Source organism: Aphelocoma coerulescens, chromosome 6, assembly GCF_041296385.1.
Source record: "Aphelocoma coerulescens isolate FSJ_1873_10779 chromosome 6, UR_Acoe_1.0, whole genome shotgun sequence".
Classification (NCBI taxonomy): domain Eukaryota; kingdom Metazoa; phylum Chordata; class Aves; order Passeriformes; family Corvidae; genus Aphelocoma; species Aphelocoma coerulescens.
The window spans coordinates 28817765-28838952 of record NC_091020.1 but is presented as its reverse complement, the minus strand read 5'-3'; the positions used below and the strand labels follow the sequence as shown (position 1 = coordinate 28838952).

Sequence of the window (21188 nt, the reverse complement as noted above, 5' to 3'; positions counted from 1 at the left end):
CGTCGGTGGATCGCAGGCTTTCGGCAGCGCGGGTGGGAACACGGTGGCACCACGAGGGAGAAGGAAGGCAGTCAGACGGGTCCTGCGTCACCTCCTGATCCTCGTGGCTGTCGCGAGTGCCCGTTTACCCGCGGCCCGTCCCGAGCGGCAGCGCAGAGGCCGCACGGACCGCAGGAACCGCGACCCCCGCGGGCTGGGCCGGCCCCGCCGCCCGGGGCTGCCCCGGTCCCGCCCCGCCGCCGCCGCCGGGCCCCTCCCGCCGCCGCCATCTTTGTTGATGTGTCAGCGCGCCGGGCCGCGCCGGCCGGCGGGGGAGCGGGGCCGCGCCGTGCTGTGCTGTGCCGTGCTGTGCTGTGCTGTGCTCGCCATGGCCGCGCTGCCGCCGCCGCTGCTGCCGCCCGCGTAGCGACCGGGTGAGGGCCCGCGCCGCAGCAAGGGCGGAGAGGGCGGGCGGGTGCTTGGAGCCGGCGCCCCCCAGCCCCGCGGACGCTGCCGGGCTTGCCGAGGGCGCCGGGGCTCCACGGGACGGGAGGGGCCGCGGGGTCGCTGATCCACTTCACTGTCTGCGGGCGATAAACCCTGGCGGCCGCGGGGGCGGAGGAAGGACGGGAGGGAGGCAGAATTCCCCCGGGTGGCAAGGGGCTCTCCCTGTGCAGGTGGGGGCACTGGGCTGGCACAGGTCTCGCCAGGGCTGTGGGCGAGGCGCAGGAGGTGGGAGCGAGGTGACAGCAGGGCCGGGGGTGAGGTCCTGCCACAGCAGAGCCTTCCCAGTCGGGACCTCCGAGCAGGCAGCGTAGGCTTCTGTGCTGGCTCGTAATCTCTTTGTTTCTGTACAGCATTCTTCTTCGCGTTATTAATTAGGTTGTCCTGTTTCATTGCCTGCGTGTTGATTTCGCTGTATGGTTAAATAATTAGATAACAAAGCCCAGCAACTGTTATGAAGGTTATTTTTTAGAGTCAACTGCGGTGTTGCGGTAGGGTACGTGTCCTTGTTTTCGCAGATGGTATTTGCAAAAGCTGCTTGCCCTTCTAGGTCTGAGAGAAGGACTTCAGCGAGATGATTATGATGTAGGCTTGCGGATTTTGGCTCTTGTCCTGGAAAACAGTCTGCGCAGGTGAGTCTGATACGTGTGTACTTCTAGCGAGACTCTGTGCAGACCAGCAGAGGATTTCTTAGGGAGTTGAAATCTGTGTGTAAGATGAGGAGTATGGCATTCCGGTGTTAGTGGTGGTTTGCTTTATTTTCTTGTGGAACTGCTTTTCAGAAGTCAAAGTGTTGCAAGCAGAACACACTAAAAACCCAGGTATGGCCACTGTCCCAGTATGTTTTGTTGTGTAAGGAAATTGTTGAAACTATGAGCCACAGCTCTGTTTCTCTATGGACAAGGAAATGCAATCACTGGCTGCTATAAATGTTTATGTTGCCGTTGACTTTAGGGAGGAGATGGTTAAGCTCTGGAGATACGAGAAACTGAAAGTATGAAGATGTTTCAGGAGGCTGTTGATGACATTTGAAATGTCATTTGTTTTATAAAAAGGGAACTAGTTCTATATTGCCTTTGAGCTCTTCTTTTTCTGAAAATCTTCAGTCATCCATTCTTGTCTGGTTTTAAAACAGTTTTTCTATCATTTTATAAGATTTGGTTTGGGGTTGTTGACAGATGTTTGTTGGCATTGTGAGGTTCACTGTTTCACAGTATTGAGAAAAGGATCGAAGAATCAAATGCACAGAGTCGTTTATTTGCTTCTAATTAGCAGCTCTGTTGCTTAACACTACCTGAGGCTAATGTTGAATTTCCTGAAGCTGGCTTTCTAAAGAGCTATGAAAAATAGAAAGGCACTGTTTTTCTGGATTTAATAGTGTTATTAGGTATGTTAAATTAGTAGATGTGGGCTCCAGGAAGCAGTATCCTGTATTTAGTTCTGGGCTGACTTGTTCTTTACTTATTTTCCATTTGCTAAAAACAATCTTGGAAAGCCTTATGGATAATATTTACCTTCAAGTCCTAGCCAAAGACCCTGCTGCCTCGAATTGAGGGTGGGAAAAAATCTCATCAGAAACAAATCAGTGTCAGAATAGAGGAGAAAATCATGACCCTAATTTCAAGAAGTACATGGAATACTGGATTTTTTATTCTGGAATAATATTGTATATAATACTACCTCTTAGCTTAATTAACAGAACTCAGAGCTTCTGTAGAGCTCACAGTAGTTCACATCCTTAAAGGATTGAAGTGTTTACTTGTTTGTTTTCAGGGATACTGGAGAAACTCTTGGAAAGTCAGGTTTGAAAACAATAGAACTCTACCATCCCCTCAAATGGTGTTTTTCAGTGTGCAGTGATCATGCAGACAGTAATTCCATGGTTGAAATTTTACAGCCTTTTGTATGTTCTGGAAATAACATTTGAAAAGAGCCATTAAAAGCTAACATGCTGCAATCTCCAGTGCCAAATACACCAAGATCCATGTCTTACCAGTGCCATGACACTACAGGTTATTGAGAAGGTCTGCCAGAGCTCCAGCTTCTGTAGTGTGAACAAGAGTTATGGCTCTGTTATAGGTGTAGAATATCTGTAGAATATCTTGTGTTTTGTCAAGGTTGTGTACTCAGTCATAAATTCGGTTTCTTCCCCTCCCTTAAGACATTCTTCTTTGCACAGGTGATGTTACCAGTGTCAGAACGTGAATGCAAACAGGGTTCTAGTAAGGACAGACAGAGCTCCTGGCCTTGTTGTAAGCAGAGCTAAAGGCAGGATGCTGAAACCTGAAAGGTGACAGCAGTGCTGTTGCTGGCATTGCATTGCTTGCTGAAGTAGAGACTCATTTTCTTGACTTGGAAGAGTAAGAGCTGTTCTGTGCTGAAGACACACAGAAGATTGCAAGTCTCTGTGTAAATCCTGAAGTATCCGAGTCTCATGTGATGTTCACAGTAAGAGGATGCTGTTGCTAATAATGTTGTTTTCCCCTGATACATGAGCTTCCAACCTTGGGGCTCATACAACAAAAAATAACACTCCCAAGGTGTACCCCATGACTTGTGTTATGATGGGAGCAAATCCAGCCTCACTTGTTAAACCTTAACTGATGAACTTTATTTTGGAGTTGGGCTGTTGACTCTAGACATGGAGTTAATATGACCAGAATATTAACTATGTGCGTGAGTTTGATAGAAAACCTGGTGCTGTCTTGAAAGAATCGTACATTTATGTTCAACTATCTAATTTGTGATGTGAGCAAAGGAAAGCAAATACAAAGTTTGAGTTAAACCTTGTCTTTTAAAGTACTTGTCTTGTGTTCAAAGAATTGATAGAAATGCTGAGCTTTGCACCTTGGCACTGCCATTGGTGTTTAATGAAGTCACATTAAAAACCTGAGAAGAATAATTGAGTTGGAGTGTTAAACTGATAAAAGTAAGGAAATCCTGAAAGTACCCACTGTGTATAGTCACTGTTCCACTCCCTTCCCTTCGAGCATGTGCATCAAAGCAGGTCTTTGTGTGGGTTGAGTCAGGAGCTGTGTCAAGTTCTGCCTGAGCTGAAGGACTCAATGTCCCAGTGTACAGCCAGCTTTTCCACTTTAATTTGATCTTGGGCAAAAGTGATGAATTAATATCGGGAGACCTAGTGTAGGTGGGACTCTGGTGTGTTTCTTTTGTTTCCTATATGTGCCGTCTGTAAATACGGGAAGACTGAGAGCATGTGACTTCATGGCCACCCTCTATTTTGTATGGAATACAAGCAGTGGTGATCCACATCATCTCTTCAGCTTAAGAATTCTGTCTCTCTTCGGCAGTGTGATGCTTTTCAATCCGGTTCATCTCCTTTTAGTGTGTTTCATAATTTGGGTGGCTTGCTGCTCTGATTAATGTTGGATGTGGAATTGTAATCAGATATATAAACCTGAAGCCAGAAAGACTGTTTGAAATTCATCTCACACTAGATCATGTGAAACACCTGCTTTTTGAGACCTTTTTATCCCAGTCCCTTTCAATTTAGTTCAAATTTTTGATTTGTCCGTCTACAGAGCTGCTCTGCAGTAGAGCTGCGTTTTCTATCTTTTCATGTACAACAGAACTTCTTTAGCAGAATTCTCTTCTTTTTTTTATCATAAACTTCAGTTGAAGACAGAAGTATCTCTGTTATTTGAGATACTTCCCTGTTTTGCAGTGTTACCTGGTGACATTATGCTTAGTCTGAGGAAGCCTTTTGTGACAGAGTTCTTGTGAAAGATACCATGCAAAACACAGGTAAGCTGGGTATATATCGGAAACAATAGGAAAGTTTGTTTTGCTAGTCAGTGTGTTGACTAGTAGACAGTAGTTAAGGAAAAAGTAGCCTTAGGAAAAAGAAACCAAAAACTTCACCCAACAAGTGAAGTAGAAAGGTGTGTGCAGTCTGTCCAGATTAGTTTAGGTAAAAGTATTATTAGGATTACAGTGAGCTAAAACAAACTATAAAATTTCTCTTGAATTTTGTTTTTAGTCTTACTGTCATGTAAAATTGTTAGCAAGAGTGCTGATGCAATGACAGGTTGGCACTGACTTGGAAAAGCATTTTAGTTCGCTTAAATAATGATTATTGTGTAATAAAGATGTGAAAAGTTCTTGAAGAGAGGCATCTTGGGTTTTGCAATGAGCAACACAACTGTAAGAAGCTAGAAATGTTTTTTACCCCCAAATTATTGTTTAGCAGTCTTGTTGGGTTGGCTTTATACTCATGGTAGTATGTAAACTGTCTAACAGCTTCATCTCTTACCTGAGTGCAGTAGGTTGGAAACTGAATTGAAATGGTAGCTGATTCTAACAGTTGTCTGGCTCTTAATGGTTACTTTAATATCTCTGTATTAGGATAATGACTTCAAAGATAATAGAAAGTATTTTTCTGTTGTGATTCATCTAAGATTGTGTTTCTAATAGAATATTTTATAGCGTGATAGCTAAAGAAGAGGAACAGTTCTTTGTGGAACAAACTACAGGCAAGTTTTGTTCTTTTTGATAAAAGGCTGTGGCATTTCTGAAGCTTTTTTACATTAGGTTGCTGGTTGCTTCGTGTGTGACTTGTTAAGAAAACTCTACATACCATTATTGTTCTCTTCAGTATTCTTCAGCCAATAAATCCTAATTAAGTCTTTGAAATTCAAAGTCCATCTCCGGTGTTACACTGGATTATATTGCATCTCACATTAACTCTTAAATTTGCAATTGAACTGCCTAAAGCGCTTCTACTCTGTTGCTCAGGAGCCTGCAAGAGGGAATTGGGTCTGTAACTGAACTGTTCAAGTGGTGCTCATGTGCAGCTTTTGCTTTTATTGGGGTCTTCTGATGAGCATCAGAGCTTCATCACGAAGGTCTTTTGACTGTTGACATTTCAGTCATATGTCACTTCATTTCATAGATGTGTGAGTGGAAATGTAAGGCAATATAAAAAAATCTGTTTAGCAGAGCCTTTGGTCTATACTGCAGTGATTGGGAAAAGAACCAACCCATTATTGCACCATAAATGATAAATGGGGTTTTGTTAAAGTTATGTATTTATCTTTGCTTCATGAGCTTCAGTAGATGCTTACATGACAAGAGGTGCTTCCAAGATGGGATTCTGCTTGAGTGTAATGAACCATGTGTAAAAATCAATCTATGGATTGGAATTTAATATTATATATTCTTTAACATGAATGAATAGGAGGCAGAGTAGTTTAAATGGTGGAGTATATATTGATTCTGAGTTGGCATGTACACTGGCCTCCTTTCTGAAACTGAAATTATTGTTCAATAACAACTTCCAATGGTTAAATGTAACACTGCTGTCTCAGGATAGATTTAGGGCATTGCTGATCTTTCTTTATAAGAATTTTTGAAAATTATGTCAGAAAAAAGGCATGTTTTGAAACACTGCCCAATATTACTGAACTAAAAGTCAGTCCTTGCTTGCATGTGAAGTAAGTGTTAGATTCCATTCTAGCAGAAAGAGCTGAAGTCTCAGTTCACCTCAGTTTTATATTTGCTAAGGTGAGGAACTACTTGTGCTGAGTGCTTTTACAGGTCAAAACACAGAACACTGTAAGACATAGTGGAAGTTTCATTTGTAGCTGAGTCTGGTCTGTAGGTGTGTCTGTGTAGGCTGCTGAGAGCTTTAAGGGGTAGTTGGAAGGCTGGAGTGATGGGAAAGTGTTTTACAGTGTGACTTGAGGTGTAAGTGTAAATCTTCAAAATAGCTGTAAAATGCACGTAGCTTCCTCTTGCAAATTCACATGACTGCATTTTAATTTGCTATTGGGTGATACAGGGAAAAAAAAGTCAGTATTTTCTTTGCAGTTATAATTTCATGAGGATAATGCTTTTCATTGTTAAAAAAAAAAAAAAAATCTCTCTTTCAGACATCCCAGTTCTAGGTTTAGCTGGTAGTTTGGAGTTTTTTAGTAGCCTTTTGGTGTGTGTATCTTGGCTTTTTAACCTTTATTATTTTGTTATTGGATAATCTTTGAAAGATTGCACAGCTAAGTTAAAAGTACTTCTTTTTTCAGATATAACACATCACTGAACAGGCCTCGTGTTCAGAGGGCTGTTAGAAAGCTGGAGTAATAGAAATGAACAGTTCCTGGTATGTCTTTAGACCAGCTACAGTTTCAGGTGCTTCAGTGCTCTACTTTGGTTTTTGAAGTATTGCAGGTGAACAAACAGGGCAGTCATTGTGAAAGCATTACATTTCTACCTGGTTTAGCTGGGCTGTAGAATTTTCTGTTCATCTAGTACTGGGCTATACAGAGAGAAACCCCACAACTTTCTGTGTATGTAGGCAAGCTGTATGTCTGCTTTCCTAAATTCACTTTTGCCAGAACTGGAGTGATTCATAAATGTCTGCATCCAGGACCTTCGGTGTCAAAATGAAGCTATTTTTACCTTTCTTGCTCCCACAACATTGGGATCTGCTAGCAAACATGAATCTCTGTAAACTCATGAACAGACATTTTTGATTCAATTGGAGAGAAGGATAGAGAAGAGCAGAGATGTTTGTAAAATCATTTGGAGTGTGTTGCAGAGAACAGTAACAGTGCCTGGGATAGACAGCTGGTTATTTGAGCTGTGTGTTGCTGCCCAGTCTTTTGGTGTGTTACTAGGGAAAAGAAGTAATTATTTGCTATCACTGGGGAGTCTGTTAAGAGTAAACCTGTTTTCTAGCTGTCTCCAAAGGACAAGCATCCCTTCTCTTGGCTGCTGACATTGAGCACTAAACCCGAACTGCAGAGTTCAGAAACCAGAACCAATACGGAAGGATAGTGAGTGTTAACAGAGCTGAAGAGACTGCTGCTTAAGGGTGTTTGCTTGGATTTTTATGATGAATTTCCAGTGATTTTTATGATGAATTTCCAGTGGAACTTATCTTCAGAATGTGCCATTTTGGAAAGCAAAATAAAGAGTAACAGCAGCAATTTTACGAGTTACCATCCAGTTCTTAACAAAGAACCAGGAAGCACAGATCACAAATTACAGCTTAAAGAGAATTGCTCTGAAGCAATTTCAAGGGCCTTATTTTCTAGATAGGTTTTTCCTGTAAATACATGGACTTTGTTTAGAGGTGGGCAATGGTTCCTTATCAAGTTTACGGCACACACTGCAGTGATAAACCAACTCTGAGTCCTAAGGTGACATCCATATAAGAGCAGCAGGGACTTCTGGGAACTTGGGCTGCTTCTGTTGGTGTCATCACGTTTTTCTGTCACTGAGCTGCTTGCCTGGCTGTGTCATGGTACTTAGGACACTGCTGAGTGTTGGAGTCATCTGCTTGTGACTGATGGAGCATTTCATCACTCCTTTCCTTGTCCCCCACCTCCTCTCTGAAATGCATCACATCTGTATGGCAGCTTTGAATAGTTTTGAGACTTCAGTCTATTACTAAAGGCTATTTGAGTACTCTGCTGTGACCAATATGAACTGGAAGGAAAGCTACTTTGTACTTTTGTTTAAAAATGAGCTTGTTTCTGTTTGGATGTTTTTTACATGTCCGGAGGTGAAGAGTATATATGGTATGAGCTGATGCGAGAACTGCTTTTTCACAATTTCGTAGACTGCATGTGTACTTGTTTGGAGAGTTGATTTCCTCTTCATCAGTGACTGTGCTACAAGGCCTCTCTTAGGAGCACAGCCAGGAATGGAAAACATTGACCCAAAGATGATGCAAAACCCTTTCTTGTTGAAAGGAGCTGAAATAATTGACTCCTACTGGCCATTAGATTATGTAATGTGTAGTTGAATCTGTCTGGTAAACTGCATTTGCTGTATTAACTTCTTATTATTCCCCTTTGAGAAGGTTTTGTGCTTCAGAGTCGCTTATCTCAATGCTCTTCACTTTCATTTCAAGCCTGGGTTGAACAAGGTTTTGTATATGCACACACCTATGAAGCATTATTCCCTCCCTCCTGCACTTTTTTACCCCTCTCTCTGCAGTACTTTCAGGCATTGAGGTGTAAATATATGTTTTTTTTCTCTTGAAGCAGTGATTTTTGTTTCTCAGGACCTTGACTTAAGTTTGCTCACCCCAGGCATACCCTTCTGTCATTCTTTAATCTGTTTGTTCTAAAGGGCCCCATTGTGATAGTTACTAGGTGACAAGGCACACTTTCTTTTTTCCCTTGTTGTTAGTAAAGTCTTCTAGATAGCCACACCTCAGCTGAAGATTCCTGAAGATTACCATTTAATATGTTTCTTTAGTTGTCATCTCACATGTATTTTGAAATTGGCTGAAGCAAAGTCATTTCCTCCTTCTTGACTATTTACAATGTAAGTGTTGAGAGTTTGGGTCAAATTCTATCTATTTAATGAAATTAAATGCTAGCATTAGTAGTACATCTGCTTAGGAAAGGCCTTTGTAGCCAGGGATTTAAAAGAATCACGTTTGCATTCAACAGGAAGATGGAAAAGACAGGCAGTTTGAAATGGCATAATATTGAATTAAAACATACCAGAACCTCGGCACGTGCCTGTACTCACTGGATAGTAGTCTAGAGCTGGGCAAGGCAGCGTTCCTGATTAGAATTAGCAGTACTGCTGTGGGGGGAAGGATTTTCAACCAATACAGCAGATGAATAGCCAAGGGATGAGGGTGCCAACAGCTTCCTTAAAAAGGTAGGAGTGTATGTACTTTCAGCAAAGGAGGAGGACCCAGTGTTACAGAAACTGCTTTTCTCTGTGCCAGCAGATGGACTCTGAAATGAGAATTTGCTGTTAAAGCATAACCTTCTCTGGACTGCTGCTGAAGGTAGCTGCAGGAAATTTTTTTTTTCTTCTTTTTGCTGGCCTGTTACAGGAGCATGTATTGAGATTTTTGATGTTCTCCCAAGAGAATCAATTACTTACATTGTGTCAGATACTTCCTTGAAGAGCTTAAATGAATCATTGTCGTATTTGTTCTTACTTTTATCATTTGGTTAGCAGTTAATAGAAGACGTTTCTGTTGTGTAACAGAAAGTGAATGAAAAAATTGCTATTTCCCGAGTCTTTGCATTCCCTGACATACCTGGGAGACATTTGTATTCAAAAGCTGGTGTGCTGTTCACTCACTCTATTGGCCAGCTCTCTGCTCTCTGCCTCTGATTGCAGTCAGTTGTGCTATCAGCAATTTAGCAGATGAGCACCTCTCAGCGTAAGTAGTGTGATAAATGGTTGTAACCCTTGCCAGTACTAGCCTTTCATGTTGTGTCCTGTGCCTGCTGTTTAACTTCTTACTCATTTTAGATATTACATTGGAACTTGGAGATCATATGTGCTGATGCAGATTTAAACTTAGTTTTGTGAGTAATTATGAAAAGTATGTATGCTCTTCGCATCTTTGAAGAGCACATCTGTGATGAGAAAAAGCAGTAGCTGTTTTTAAAAAAGGCATTTCTGGTTTTGAAGAGTTCAACTTGCCTCTATTCTGATGCATAGGGAGATGTTTTGCAGACGTGGCTGAGCTGTGCTCGTGTTCCTCATTCCTGCTGCTCACATTAGCAGGGTCTGAATTGATGCATTTCTACTCACGTTGCTTTGTATCACTGCACTGGGGGAAAACAGCCAGCTGCCTCCTCTGCTGTGGAACAGAAGCAAGAGCATGGGGAAGGTGTGTTAGAGTGTCAGGCTAATTTTGAGCTGTAAATCAGAGGAGGAGAACGACTGGTCAGACCAGTTACATGAGTCCAGTCACAGCAAAGAGTCCTGTCACGGCTGCAGAAGCTGTCACAAGGCAGTGACAGAGCTTTTCACATGCTGCCCTAGATGGATGGCAGTCATTTGTGGTATGTGGGCAAGCAGGCTTGGGCTGGGCCACTCTCAAAGTGCTGCTTTGAGAAGTTCCTGTGGCACCTGCAGCAGAAGGAACGCAAAGTGAGGGGTGGGACAAACATCACACGGATGGGACCAGGAGCAACACACTTGTACCCTACTGTTAACATGATCATCAGGCCTAAGGAAGGAGCAGAGCAGGTGGTTGAAGGTAGAAACTTTGCAAAACAGTGCAAGAACCCAGCACTTTGCTGTCACTCAACACACTGTGTGCTTGTTTGATGTTTAAGCATATTACATAAGCCAGTTCATTTAGCTTCAGTCAAGATTTTCCTTTTTGATTGTTTTTGATGCATTCTGAAGACATCAGAAAAGACGCTAAACTCTTTTGTTTTCTTAATGCGATATATGTAACCTTAGTACTTCCCTGATTTTGGAAAAGTCATTTATAAGGATGAGTAGGGTATTAGAGGATGGATATTAAACCTGGAAAGGCATGTAGCTCCTATCAGGTGGTGTCCAAATATTATCTGGAGCTTGATGGATTTGTATGTTTGATATGAAACAGTCAAATATTAGCATGTTTCATTTCAGCTGGCTACTGCTGGTCTGTGTTGATCCTTTTATCACACAAAATGTTTTGCTTACAAACCGTGAACCTTTTCTTTAGTGGAATCACTGCAGTTTTCTGTCTCTGGTATTATATATAGGAAGTATCTATTATATTCGGTTGCCTGAGGTAGGCACGACAAACTTAGGATATTCAAGAGACATTTGAATATCAGTATGAATTTGCATTGACACCTGCTCCACATGATTTCTTTGTCCGGACATTTTTGGTGTGAAAATAAATTGTGATCCTGTGATGAATTACTTAATTTCTATTTAAAAGTTAGTAATTAGAACATAAAAGCTAATACTATTCAGTGGGGGGGCAGGGGAAATCTATGTATTTCATGAACAGGTGCAGGTAGATAAGGCTAAAATCCAGTATTGGAATCATAAAGACTGAACTTAATGTGGTAAATTATATTCTAGGTACCACTGAAAATTAAACTATGACTGCAGGGAACACTGAGTCATCATAATTTACTTTTCATCCTTTAACTGATTTGTATAATCATTACTCAAATTCCCCATGAGTTTGATATAAAATCTACACTTTTTAAATGAGTAATAATAACTAAGTTATTTTGGATATTAAGTCAGTGGCTTTTTTTTCTTCTCTGTCACTGAGTTGTGCAAATAATTGTATTTCTGCTTCCATGTAGATTAGTCTTTGTAATACTAATTCACAGTATTATTTACAGAAGGAAGTAACACAGTAAAAAGAAAACTTAATGACCTTCCTAATGTACTCTCTTAATAGGGCTGTATTTTTCACTTGTTGCTTCCATATGGAGATAAATACCTTCCAGTTTGCTAACTGGACTGGAAATTTTATGTGTAACAACCAACATGGAAGTTCATGTATACGATTTTACCACTCCCTTTCTTGTGGTAATGGTGAACTGCAGCAGCTGGGCAGTCACAAGCAGGTTTGAGGCAGCGCATCAAACAACTGCACATTTTGGGAAGTTCTGTAACACTTCAGAAAGTACTTTAAAAAAGGCTTAAATTGAGGTAAAAAAACCCTCTGATCGTTACAGAGAAAGCATCATCAAGAACTTAGACTGGTGTAACTACTAGAGAAAAAACCAGTTCTTCAGCTTTATGGTAATACAGTGTCTTTTACAGCTGAGTGTGTATTACAGACTACTTTTGAGAAGAGGGAACAGATACTAGAAGGTGAATTTTTCTTCCATCTTAACTGCATCATTTGCAAATTATCTTCTAGTTATTGATTGTTTAAAGTGCACTAGTCTGAAAGCATTGGTTTTTAACAGCATTTTAATTAAGTAGGAACTAATGTGTTCTGCTGCTATTAAACTGAATACTTTCTCTTGCAGTTATGTTCATTTTTGGTTGCATGTTGAGATTGTCAGTTGAGGTTGTTTTTTTTTGAGAACAGTAGTACATTGTGAACTTCCATTACCAGCAGAAGTTATCAAAGGGTAGATACATTCCAAAAGACCATTTGTTTGGATGGCACAAACCAAGTGGTGGGGTTTGCTGGTTCCAGTACTGACCTAAACATAAATCTTTTGAAGCAAAGGGGAATTAGGGATTTTATTAGTACCAGAGAAGATCTGTTTGTAAAACGGGGAATCCTTGAGAAAGTGTCACATTGTATGGACTCTCTCATTCCTGATCTCTGTTCTCATTTGTACCTCTCCCTAACTGCTTATGGTCTGGTTCCTACTGATTTGTACTGGGTTAGAGGCTGTAGCATTGAGGATTTTTTTGGATTTGAAACCAAAAAAAGAAAAGGTGGTTTGCTTTTTTCTTAAAAAATATGTGTTTCTCATTTGCTGATTTGTGACTCTTGTCCAGGTGTGTGATACATTCCCGTCTGTACTCCAAGCTGAATGCTCAGTTTTCCATGTGCTTCCCTCTTGTTGATTAAGTCCCAGTTGTAGCCAAACTGTTGGTTTCAGGTACTTGAGTTGGTGTTTTGTGGGGTGGTGTTTCCTGGTAGAAACAGCTGGGCTGAAGCTGCCTTTGTGCCTAACAGTGAAAGGTGACAGCGGTAGCAATTGGGGACAGATCTAATGGGACTTCTATCCCTCTGTTTTAACAATGTTGAGCCTCAGTAGGAAGTGGTGGTTAATAAGGCAGGACTCTGGGGGAGTGGAGTGAAGCCAAGTAGCACAAAGGGGTTTCCTTTGAGGCTGAGGCAAAGGAGGAGCATGGAGCAAGTACCTGAGTGGCTCAGATGGTGTGGCTGTGTAAGGGAGAACTGAACAAGTCAGAAAGTAAAGATGGAAAAAATTTGTGGCATGTAAGCACTTCCTTTGAGATGACGCTTGGAATAGCAGAGTTGAATTTATAATTGAAAAATTTGCCTTGTTTTAAGTAGCGTAAATTATCTGGTGTAGGAGGATAAGGTTGCATATAAAAGTTAAGACTGCTGTAATGAATTTCTCCTAATGGAAGTAAGGGCTTCTTGTGCTTGCTGAAAATGCCAGTAGTCTTTTCAGACACGCAGCCATCTGGGATTCTGGAAAAAGAAGATACAACATTATACCCAGGCTCTTCCATAAGTATTCTGGCTATTTGGATCTCAATATGGTGTCCTTCTAGTGAGCTTCTACAGAGCTTTTTAAGTCCTTGCTTTGCAAGCTACTGTTTGAGAGAGCAGATCTGCCAAAGACCATCTGTGCTCTTCCACAGGGGATTTTGGTTGCTTGAAAGCAGATGGGAAAAGAGAATCTCACCCCCATCCTCCCCCAGCCCCTTCCCTTAGGTTCCTGGGTACAGCTGCATTTTGCTGTATGGATGCTCAGTGAGGACGTGACAGTAAGGAAATTGAGTATTCTGGCTGGACCAGGGAGTCATCCTGTGTTGTAAAAATAAGTCAGTCAAGACATATTGTTGCTTTCAGATTGCTTGTAGGAAAGTGAAAGCTGTAAGATCCTAGATGCTTAGGTTTTTTTTAATGTATTGTCATTAAGTATTTTTTAGAAGTGATTACTTGGAATTTTTGTGGATTTAAACGGTAGAGTTATTAATTTTAAAAGGTGCTGCTTTTTTATTGTCTTGGCATTTACTATCTCACTGCTTCCTGTTCGCTATCCCTGGTTTCTCAGCTTCTCTTAGAAAAACTTGTATTGGAGCATTTACTTAAAAGTTGGGCTGAAAGAGCAACAAACTCTATATAACACTTAACCTAAATATTTTTTCACTTTGAATTTTATTTTCTGGTAGCCATTATTTCCCTTATCTCAATCTCTTTTGATATTGTATGTAATATGTTCCAATATGAATTCTACATCTAGATTTCTGAAGGAAGATTATGGAGGAATATTTACCAGAAATGCAGAGCACACTGGAACCAGTCAGTCGGTCAGATGATGCCTCTTCCAAGTCCCCAGATGATGAAAAGTCTGGTAAAACATCTGGAATGGAGGACTGCTCAAGCATCAGTTGCGCTGGAGGTGATGCTGGTGTCTTGGAAAGGGAACCAAGTTTGTTGCCCTCAGATCAGGATTCAGCAGCTGTTGACATAAGCAGCAATGGGGTCCCAGCAGAAGGACAGCAGCAGTCTGGAGGGGCAGACTGCTCTGCCAGTGCCTACTGTGAAAGGCAGGCAGAAGGCTCCACAAAACCAGAACATTTACCTAATGAAGAACTTGAACAACGTGATCCAAAAACTAACCAGACAGAACAATCATTAATGGAAATATTACAGGATCTGAGGGAGGAATCTGACTTTGTGAAAAAATCAAGCGATAAAATCTATTCAGAAAGCCCTTATGACACAGACTGCACAAAGAAGCTTATTTCCACAATACATCAGACTTCCTCACAGGAGGATTTGCTAAAGGAAATAGAGTCTGAACTCTTATCCACGGATTTTTCAAAGGGACCAAAGCTCCCCAATGGTGTGCAAAAGGGAGAACATGCCTTGGCTCTGTTTGAAAAATGTGTGCAAGATAAATACCTGCAGCAAGAACAAACCATTACAAAGTGAGTATTTGAGTATGAGCATCATGGTTGGACCTGTGTGCTGAACAATTCTGGCTGTGTGTTGTGCACCAGTGTACAACATTTTGGTATGAAGCAAGTTGTCTCGAGTTGGTATGAGAATAGTTAATGAGCTTTTTTTGATTGCTTTTTGAGGGAAGAATCATTTTTACTTGTGGTATGTACTTGTAAATAAAAGTGTGTGCTTTGATGTCTGAATTCTTGCAGGATTTGGCAGGAACTGAATAGCCAACTGTGTCATTGAATACCCTGCCAATGTCTAGAATTACTTAAATACTGCAGCAGTAATGGTGATACAAAAATAGTCCAGGATTCATTCAGTCCGTATGTGTCTGTGGAGAAATGAGCCTTTGAAAGTACTAACTCCCACAATGGGCATTTTATTTATGTTTAAAATTGCTTGTTTCTTTTTCAAGTAGTATTCAATCTCCTGCCATCATCCAGCAAAGTTGTTAATCAGCTGAGAGTATTGTTTGAGTTAGAAGTGTCATTTATAGATGAACTGCACTTTCCACATTTTATAGGAGGACTTCTGAAATGCGTGGCTTGTAAGTGTTGCTATAATGAACTGTGCTTAATAGTTCTGCTAGGCAGTATTCAACATGAATATTTCTGTTCATCAAAAGCCATTTCATTTCTTGATTTCATGATTCCTTACTTGGTGTTTAATACTTTGTTACCTCTTTAGAAATGTTTTTTTGCTAACAAAATGTAGCCTCTAACTTCTTATTTATTCCTTTTTGTAGAGCTGAAAATGAGTGTCCTACTTTTCATATAAGGCTCTCCGAAATCATTTTATGGGAGGACATCAAAGGAAGGGAAACCAGATAGAGGGAGAGGGTCTCCCAGTAGGGAAAGTATTTTCTTGCACTTCACTGACAGAAACCATCCATGTGAGGAAAGTCACCTGATGACAGGAAAGCTGGAGAATGCACAGTTAGACATTCAGAAGTTACCAGAGGAGGAGTGGGAATCTGAAGTGGTGGGTGTGTAGAGAGGGGTAATTTGAGGAAATCATGAGGTAAAGAGTTTTACTTGTTCATGGTAGAGGCAGAGCAGCATTTTCAGCCTCAGAATTACTTTCTTAGAGACAAGTGTTTATATATGTGCGTATGCTATGTATGCCTCCAGAAGGCTTTATATAAAACCATGTCTCTTTTTTTGGCCAGCTGCACCCATCTGACACTTGGCAACTCGCCTCAAGAGTGTGAAACTGCTGTGGAGCATTTTGTGTTTGGTCCAAAGGGTATTCTGGGTTGTATTTGTTTTGTGCCTTACTTTATGATCAGCAGAATTTCTTGTAACATCGTTCTGGAAGTAGCCCAGTTGTCTCCTGTGATCAGAATCTAAATATATACGTGAGCAGCTGTGGCATGAATTAAGAATTTGTAATCCTGGAATATTCATTAATAGATTAAAAAGCAGATCACAAGTGCTAAGCTCTCTATAACTGATGGTTTTGAATTCCTTATAATTTAGGAGACTGGTTAGAGATTTTTTTTTTTCAGTAGAGGGGAGGGGATAAAGGGATGTTTAAGTATGTTTTTCAGGTAAATGCATGCCTCCCAAAAATTCATGCAATTAGTGGCCTAAAATACCCACCATGTAATAGTATCTACAAACATGTAAATACGTTTGAGACTCTTTATTCAGCAGTTCTGACAATGTTATTTCTGAGTTTTATGCTAGAATGTCAAGATAGGTGTGGTCAAACAGCTGAGTTGAACTGGAACTATTGGTAAAAATTCAACATGGATACTTGTTACGTACTTAGGACTTAAAAAAAATCAGGATTGTGTTTCTTACCAGGTTGTGAACCTGGTAAGAACATGGGTTCTTCCATGTGAACTTCTGAGAAGTCCATGAAATTAATAAACTCTGTGTTTTCAGACATTTGACTGGTGTAACTATCTGACTGAAAGTTACTGTCTTACATTACCTTAAAATTACTAACATTTACAGTTTTGTAATTTCATAGGGTTACCGAATGTCCCATGTCATTATGGACCACAACAACCCTAAAATGCTGGAAACAAGCAATTTCCTCAAAGGAGGTTGCTGCTTGCTGTTTTGCAGTTAAGTTCTACTTGCACAACATTATTATTTTTCTTTCTTGTAAAGCTTTCATGGATATTTTTAGGGTTTCTGGCTTCCCAATAAAATTCACAGATCAAAGAGCAAAAACCATGTATCTCAAAATTGAAAATGACTAACCAAAAAAACCCAGTACTGATGTACCTTGTTTTTATTTATTTTCTTTACAGATTGATTAAAGAAAATAAAAAGCATCAAGAACTGATTTTGGAAATTTGCTCAGAAAAGGACAACTTAAAAGATGAATTGAAAAAACGAACAGAAACAGAAAAGCAGCACCTCAGCATTATTAAACAGGTACAGATAACAAAATGGAAGTGCTGGTTAGAATCTCGCTTGTATATTATGTCACTCTTGCCACTGTTTAACCCATGTTTCCTATCCTAAGGTTTTTAAGAGGATAAATCTGCTCTTGTATTCCAAGGAGTCATCTAAAAGACTTTAGTGTCTTTGAATAAACTGACTTTCAGGTACTAAATTCAGGCCTTTCCTCAGGGACAAGTCAAGGAGGACTATGGTGTGTGCATTGGTGTAGGCTGGTTTTAGTGTGGGAGGAAAAGGTTTCACACCAGGTGTCACTGCTTGTCTGTTATCAGCTATCTGCTGATGTCCCTGCAGCTGGCTGGCCAGCTTTAGGAACTGATTATAGGTTATGTCTTGGCAATCTGGCAAGAGATAGCATTTAAAATACACATTTCTGTTTGTCCAACTGCTGGTGACTATCATGGTTGTCAGGTTTCTTTGTTGGTAACTGCATCACACAGAAATCTGTTCACAAAGCAGGGTGTCAGGCTTAAAGTATTCTAGAGGAATATATTCATGTGATATATTCATATATTCAGGGTTAATTTCAGAGAATATTTGAAAATCCATGATGTGATTGAAAATTGAATTGGAAAGTGTTATTTTTAGGCTACAAATGGGAATTGCTTGCTCCTGAATAAACCAGTATGAGCAGCTCCCTCATTCTTTCTTGTCTGTATTTCCATGATAGCACTGTATGATTTCATGAAGCTCTATCATGCAGCAATTACTTTATTCCATTCTGGAAAAAAGGATTTGGGAGGGTGTTTGTGATATTACACGCTTGCAAGTGATTTCAGAAGATATTCTTTGGACTGTAATGGTTTTATACAGTAGTTGAAAGCACCTGGAGTCATAAGAGACATTGCAGTGAAACACTTGGAGTTTTTCCTTTGTGATGGGAGTGTTTTATTGTTGGTATTTATGAATTAGTGTTTTATGATAACTTTTAAGTAAATTAAGGCTTGGCTGCACTCACAGCTCTAAACAAACTCTACCTGCCTAGTGAAGCTTTTTGTCTGGTGCATGATGCATTTGCAGAGCTGAACAGAGTGTGGTGAAGTCATGGTGTGGTAACAGAAGCAAATTAGGTGGTTCTTGCCTCTTGCATAGCAGCTTGGGATTGCACAAAATGCAAGAGACTGACCCTGAGATCTTGCCCCTTCTCCCCCAAAGCAAACAAAACCCCCTTAGCTGGGTGAATTGGTTTTCCCCTAGGACAAGAGGAGAGTCGTTTGAACAGCTTCGGGCAGTGTCACAGCCTTTGCAGCCACCACACTGCTCCTGCTGGACTTGCATGACTTGGCAGGGAACACACCCTGGGAAGTGGTCCAGTTAACGCTGGGGATTATCTTCAGCTGCATCAGGTCTCTGACTTGGTTCACTAGATGGCTAAAAAAAGTGCCAGCACAGTGACTAAACTCATCTTTATTTGCTGAGTGATTTTTCAGTGAATTAATTCCCAGCCCAGTTCAGTATGGATGCATGGCTGCTTTGCTGGCACGGTGAAGGATATGACACAAGTATAGGAACAAAAGGGTGGAAGGTGCAGCAACCTCAGCAGCCAGCTCTGCTCTGGCAGCTCAGCACTTGCTGTCCATCTATTACTTTGTGTAGTAAATTACTGTGCCTTGTGTTTTACTTGATTTGAAGCATCTTCACTCCCACTGAAGATGAGAATTGACATCTTTTCATGCTTTTACTGTCGTGCAAAGCTAGATGTTGATATGGGTGGTTGCAGCTTGACAAGTGTGAAATATAGGTAAATATCTGTTGAAGCATCTAATTTTGTGTGAAATATGCCTGCCTGTATAAACCATGATCAAAGAGTTATTGTCTCTATAATTATGTCATGATGTTGTATTTTAGCTGGAAGCAAGAATAGAAGAGCTTAATAAAGAAGTGAAAGCTAGCAAAGACAGACTTGTAACTCAAGATGCAGCAGCCAAAAATACCATTCAGCAGTTGCATAAAGAGATGGCCTTTCGAATGGAACAGGTAATATGGAAAACCTTAAACTATTGAGCATCTCCGTTATTGAAAAAACTTGGTTCTTGTAGGAAACATGTTGGATCACTAAGTAAGACAAAATTTTCCAAAATTGGAACTCCTAATGTGCAGTTGTATCTGCATTTTTGATAACTGTCAGCAGTGAATTTCCAAATAGCTGTTAACACTTCAGAGTGCCTGATAACTCTTTAAAAAAATGCCTATTTTTGTATGTATTGAATTCAGCTCTCAAGGAAATGTCATCTTCTTTACCTGTAAGCTGAACTTGATTCAAAAGGAGATAAAAGCTGATAGTAGCATTTTTCAGACAGGATGTTAGAAAATTAATATTTTTCTCAATTCTAGCACAAAGCTCTTATTTTGTCTTTATGTATTATTGAAATCTGGGATTTTTTTTTTCTTCTTAGTATCATATTATGCCAAGTATTTTCTCTGTTGCATGTATTCTAAAGCTCAGTGTCTGATTTTAAGTTTGTTTTTTTTTTTTTCCATTTTGAAGCAGAACGTGTTAATGCCGGGGTGGGAGCATCTGTAAAATTAAGCCACTGAAAGGGAACCATCTGAAAAATTAGCCACTGGATAATGATTGTGCAGTTGGCATGTGGATGAGGGAAGACAGAGGACCAGTACTGAGTCTTTGCAAAATTACTTTGTTCCTAAACTTTATACTTCTTTCCTTCTAAGCAAGAATTTACTAATGTATTGATAACTCATTTGAGATGTTCAGCTGTGAAGATGCAGCTGCTTAGATATATGTTCACTGTTAGAAGTGTGAGTAATTTCAGTGCTTAAGAGGGATTTAATGTTAGTCTTTGCCAAACTGGAGCTTTTGAGTCCTGCCTTGTTATGCTGTTCTACTGCAATACTGAAAATATCCAGTTAATTATATACAAGATTGATTCATTCTGATTTGGTATTTTTCAAGGCAAACAAGAAATGTGAGGAAGCTCGCCATGAAAAGGAGACGATGGTGATGAAATACGTCCGAGGGGAGAAGGAGTCACTTGACCTCCGAAAGGAAAAAGAGGTCCTTGAGAGAAGACTGAGAGATGCGAACAAAGAAATAGAAAAGCTTACAAATAAAATCAAACAACTTTCTCAGGAAAAAGGAAGATTGCACCAGCTCTATGAAGCTAAGGTACTTCAAGTATTGCTGTATGACTTGATTAAAAACAGTCAGAACAATCTCATCACTTGTTTGCTGTTGTACTTGGTAAAACCTATTCTCATTTAGTTTTTGCTGCATAGCTGTGAAAGTGCCTTTCCTCCAAGGGAAGGGGAACAAAGTTACTCAGTTCTCGTTGCAATCTTTTTGAAGTTCCTTTTAATATTTCCCTGAAAATTAGTTTGTGAAACATTAGGGATTTTTTCTTTATGAAATTGAGAAGACAGCTTGTTGCAGATGTCTAGATTTTGAAGTCATTTCTGGCTTCAGATTTTTTTTTAAAGGCTGTAATGGCATTAAATTATTGCCATCTTATTTTTTGCTGTTTTCCTCTGTTTTCACTCTGTATTTCGTCTCTTGTACAACTAAAAATAGATAATAAAGCAATAGGATTTTTCATCCAAAATTTTTCTACTCATTTTAGAAAGCAGTAAGAGATTACTATTAAATTACCTAGGTCTTTTTGTATTCTTCTTCATAGCTGTGTTTTACAATTCTATTTCATGTGGAAGATCCAAAAGTTAATAAATGACTGGGGACCAAACTTTAATTTGGCCTCTTCTGAGCAAGGGTACTGTGCACAGAAGGACACATCTTAAAAGTCCTAAAAGCTACTCTTCTGAAACAAAAATCATCTCTGTGGTGCTTTGTCTTTTCAGAGATATGTAACATTAACATATACTAACACTAATGCAACCTTACCTTGCTATTCAAACCACAACACTAATGGTTTGGGTTTTTTTCCCACTGGATTAAAGCACTGTTGGGCATTCTC

At 40.1% G+C, this 21188-nt stretch overlaps 1 protein-coding gene across 5 annotated transcripts in view; it reads left to right on the top strand.

The window, feature by feature from the left end:
- The first annotated feature begins 275 nt into the window (after positions 1-275).
- CCDC186 (coiled-coil domain containing 186) overlaps positions 276-21188 on the top strand; it is a 35743-nt gene continuing 14830 nt past the window's right edge. For 2 of the 5 annotated variants that reach the window (XR_011151799.1, XM_069020062.1), the window contains exons 1-6: positions 276-413; positions 1034-1115; positions 14133-14823; positions 17106-17232; positions 19108-19236; positions 20174-20386. Coding sequence is in view for 4 of the 5 variants with exons in the window: in XM_069020062.1 (XP_068876163.1) it covers positions 14150-14823; positions 17106-17232; positions 19108-19236; positions 20174-20386 (1143 nt within the window). In the remaining variant the exon portion in view is untranslated. Of the gene's footprint in view, positions 414-638; positions 657-1001; positions 1116-14132; positions 14824-17105; positions 17233-19107; positions 19237-20173; positions 20387-21188 lie in introns of those variants that run through there. The other 3 variants (XM_069020063.1, XM_069020064.1, XM_069020065.1) reach the window with 3 other exon arrangements.